We start from the raw sequence: 2607 nt of genomic DNA on the forward strand, positions 1-2607 counted from the left end.
TTCCTCCTCACTCTCATCTTCAGGGATGCCAATGTCACATTCACCAGTCCTAGCAGGGAAGAACAACATGTCCTTGTCTTCCGCGTCGGAGAGCTCCGGTTCAGGCTCCGAATAATACGGCCTGTGTTATGCGTTGCAGAAATATGTGATGTGTAGATGTAATAAACCTACTTCCCATCCTCACTCTCACAAATTAGTATGTTCTCACATTGCTTCATCACCTACCTGTATTAACCGTGTCCAGCGAAGGCGCTCAAGGAGAGTAGGCGCGAGTAGACGAACGCTCACCTTGAGACCGCGATCAAGAAGCTAGTCCGCGAGGTCTTGTCCGAACAGAGGTGTGACAATACCATGCACCGGTTCTAAGCCCAGGCTTTCCTAGCAATTTAAGAAGCGACTAAGCCCTTTATAGTGGGGTTCCTGGGCGGTACGATATGCTGTATTCTCGCCTCCCTGTTCATCGCCAACGGTTGTAGATAGCAATCTCCTCGCTTTTCACGCCTACCGCGTCACCCTCCGGCACAAGGACTTGACAGCAACAAGAGAGTAGTAGGAGAGGTTCAGACTATTAGCGTAAGACGCTCGTTTACCTAAATGTAATGTTCGGTACGCCTGCGTGGCGCTTCCTTGTAATAGGTTAGTTCTGCGCAGAGCACTGTGCGTGCCCATATAAATCCGAGTTCGATACGTTCTGCACTCTATTCTGTGATAATTAACTATAATAACGGCTGCCTTGCGTCTTTGAATATAGCCATGTATCGTACCACCCAGCCCCACTTAGCCATGTTCATCCGTACCCCAAACCCGCCATATGTTTCCACTAGCGCTGCTGGGGTCGCTGTCCCGAATTAACAAGCATAGCGCCCAGGCCCAAATTAAGATCTATTCCGGGGCGTCCTTAAGCGTAGCCATCGCTCGCACGGGCCCTTAGGACATTCCCGGAGGGATAGGCCGTGCGCGATGCTCACGCGACGGACAAGATGCCCTTACCCCAGACTGTCAGCATTATCCGCGCGACGAGGTCTTAGGTCTGGGCTAGGAAAGGGCCACCGTCAAGACGACCCCGTCCAAACCCAAGGCAGACCCATATGCCGGCGAAGTCAAAGTATACAAGACAAGCATTGCTTCACAATTGCGGCAGGGAGCAAAGTCAGGAGAATGCACAATATATTAGAGTACTCAATCCCATTCTAGTCAGCCTGTCTTGCTACTTACGACCTGCACTCCCGCTCAAACCTTCCTCCACATGCCTGCTCTAATCCAGGTAATCCTCAAGGCGCTCGAGGAGGGTTTCGTAGACCTTAGCATAGACTTAGGGTAGGCTGGCACCAGGGGGCTTGAAGCGGTTGTCGAAGTTGACGATGCGCCAGTCCAGGATCTCAACGCCCTCGAACTGTTCTCGGTCCTTGAAGTGGGAGGTCATAGGGAAGCGGCGGCTGTTGTTGTCACAGGCTATAGTGTACAGGCGGACGGCAACGGCACCGTTCCTCTAGGCACCAACATCAACGCCGTTAGCTTGCTCGTTCAGGATAAAGGCGGCGAAAACGAGATGAGGGACTTCCGTCTTCGAGTTAGGACTATCTGCAGTAACAACGGGGGCGTTAGGGGTGTCAGCTATAAAGACACTTAGGTCAGCGGTGAGAGCCGCATTGCCGTTGCGCGAGGCAGGGTTGAAGTAGAGGTGGCCGACAGTGGCGATGGTGTCTGGAAGTTGGCGCATATCGATGGTATCGCCGGCGCCATCGTCTTCCTCGATAGCCTCCTTATCGTGAGTCGTACCGACAGGACGAAGAAACCAAGAAGGAAGTGGGCAGATCGGGATGTGGCCAGGCTTAGGAGAGAGCTGCTGTAATATATGTCAGCTTTACACTTAGAAGGAAGAGACCCCGGCAGAGCGATAAGAACCCGAGACAGACTTACAGGCAGAGCCATCGCGTGGAACCACTGCGTCACGCCGTAGGTGTTGACAAACCAGCTAAGTGTCATGATAGCGTGGGGGGTTAGGATGCGGGAGGGGATAAAGCTTGTGTTAAAGGTAAAGAATTTTGGTTAAAGAGAAAGATCTTAGTAGAGGGTAAGAAGTGTGGTGTTAAGGATAATCGAAAAGGTAGACGAGTTAGAAGCAAGGGGAGGGTGAATACTTATACCAGACCGCCGCATCCTGCTTCCGTGTCGCAATCATAGCGCCTGCGGTAAACTTGCGCGCCCGATGCCGTCCGTATACAGATCCCGCCGATAAGGGTGCAAAGGCAGCTGCTAGTAAGAGAGTTAGGAGGATAGGCATGTGTATGCTGCGGACGAAGTAGCAATCGCCTCGAAGGTGCGTTAGTTGTTAGGCTAAGGTTGTGCGGATGTTAGTCTTCACGTGCGGATCTGTTCGTTAGGGATATGAAAGTAGCAGCCAATCAGAGCATCGGGAGGATAGACATAGCTGCGGCGAAGGCGACTTAGTAGCCGCTGTGACGTTAAGGTCGTTCGAGCTGTGACGCGGGGGTGTAGTCAAGGTGAGGCCGCGCAAACGCAGGCTTTCCCATGCGCATCTGGCCGCTCCAGCTCAGCCCGAGAAAACGAAGCCCGTAGGAGCGCCAGGCTGCTCGAGATATCCGC

At 52.9% G+C, this 2607-nt stretch overlaps 1 protein-coding gene across 1 annotated transcript; it reads right to left on the reverse strand.

Moving 5' to 3' along the window:
* Nucleotides 1-1312: 1312 nt before the first annotated feature.
* Nucleotides 1313-1986, reverse strand: J4E86_011824 (uncharacterized protein; the record flags this gene model as incomplete). Its single annotated transcript, XM_051452296.1, has 3 exons — nt 1313-1489; nt 1625-1846; nt 1921-1986. The coding sequence occupies 3 exons, from the start codon at nt 1984-1986 to the stop codon at nt 1313-1315; spliced, it is 465 nt and encodes a 154-aa protein (XP_051296540.1).
* Nucleotides 1987-2607: the final 621 nt, after the last annotated feature.

This window comes from Alternaria arbusti, assembly GCF_024043155.1.
Source record: "Alternaria arbusti strain BMP 1465 chromosome Unknown scaffold_61, whole genome shotgun sequence".
NCBI classification, from domain to species: Eukaryota; Fungi; Ascomycota; class Dothideomycetes; order Pleosporales; family Pleosporaceae; genus Alternaria; species Alternaria arbusti.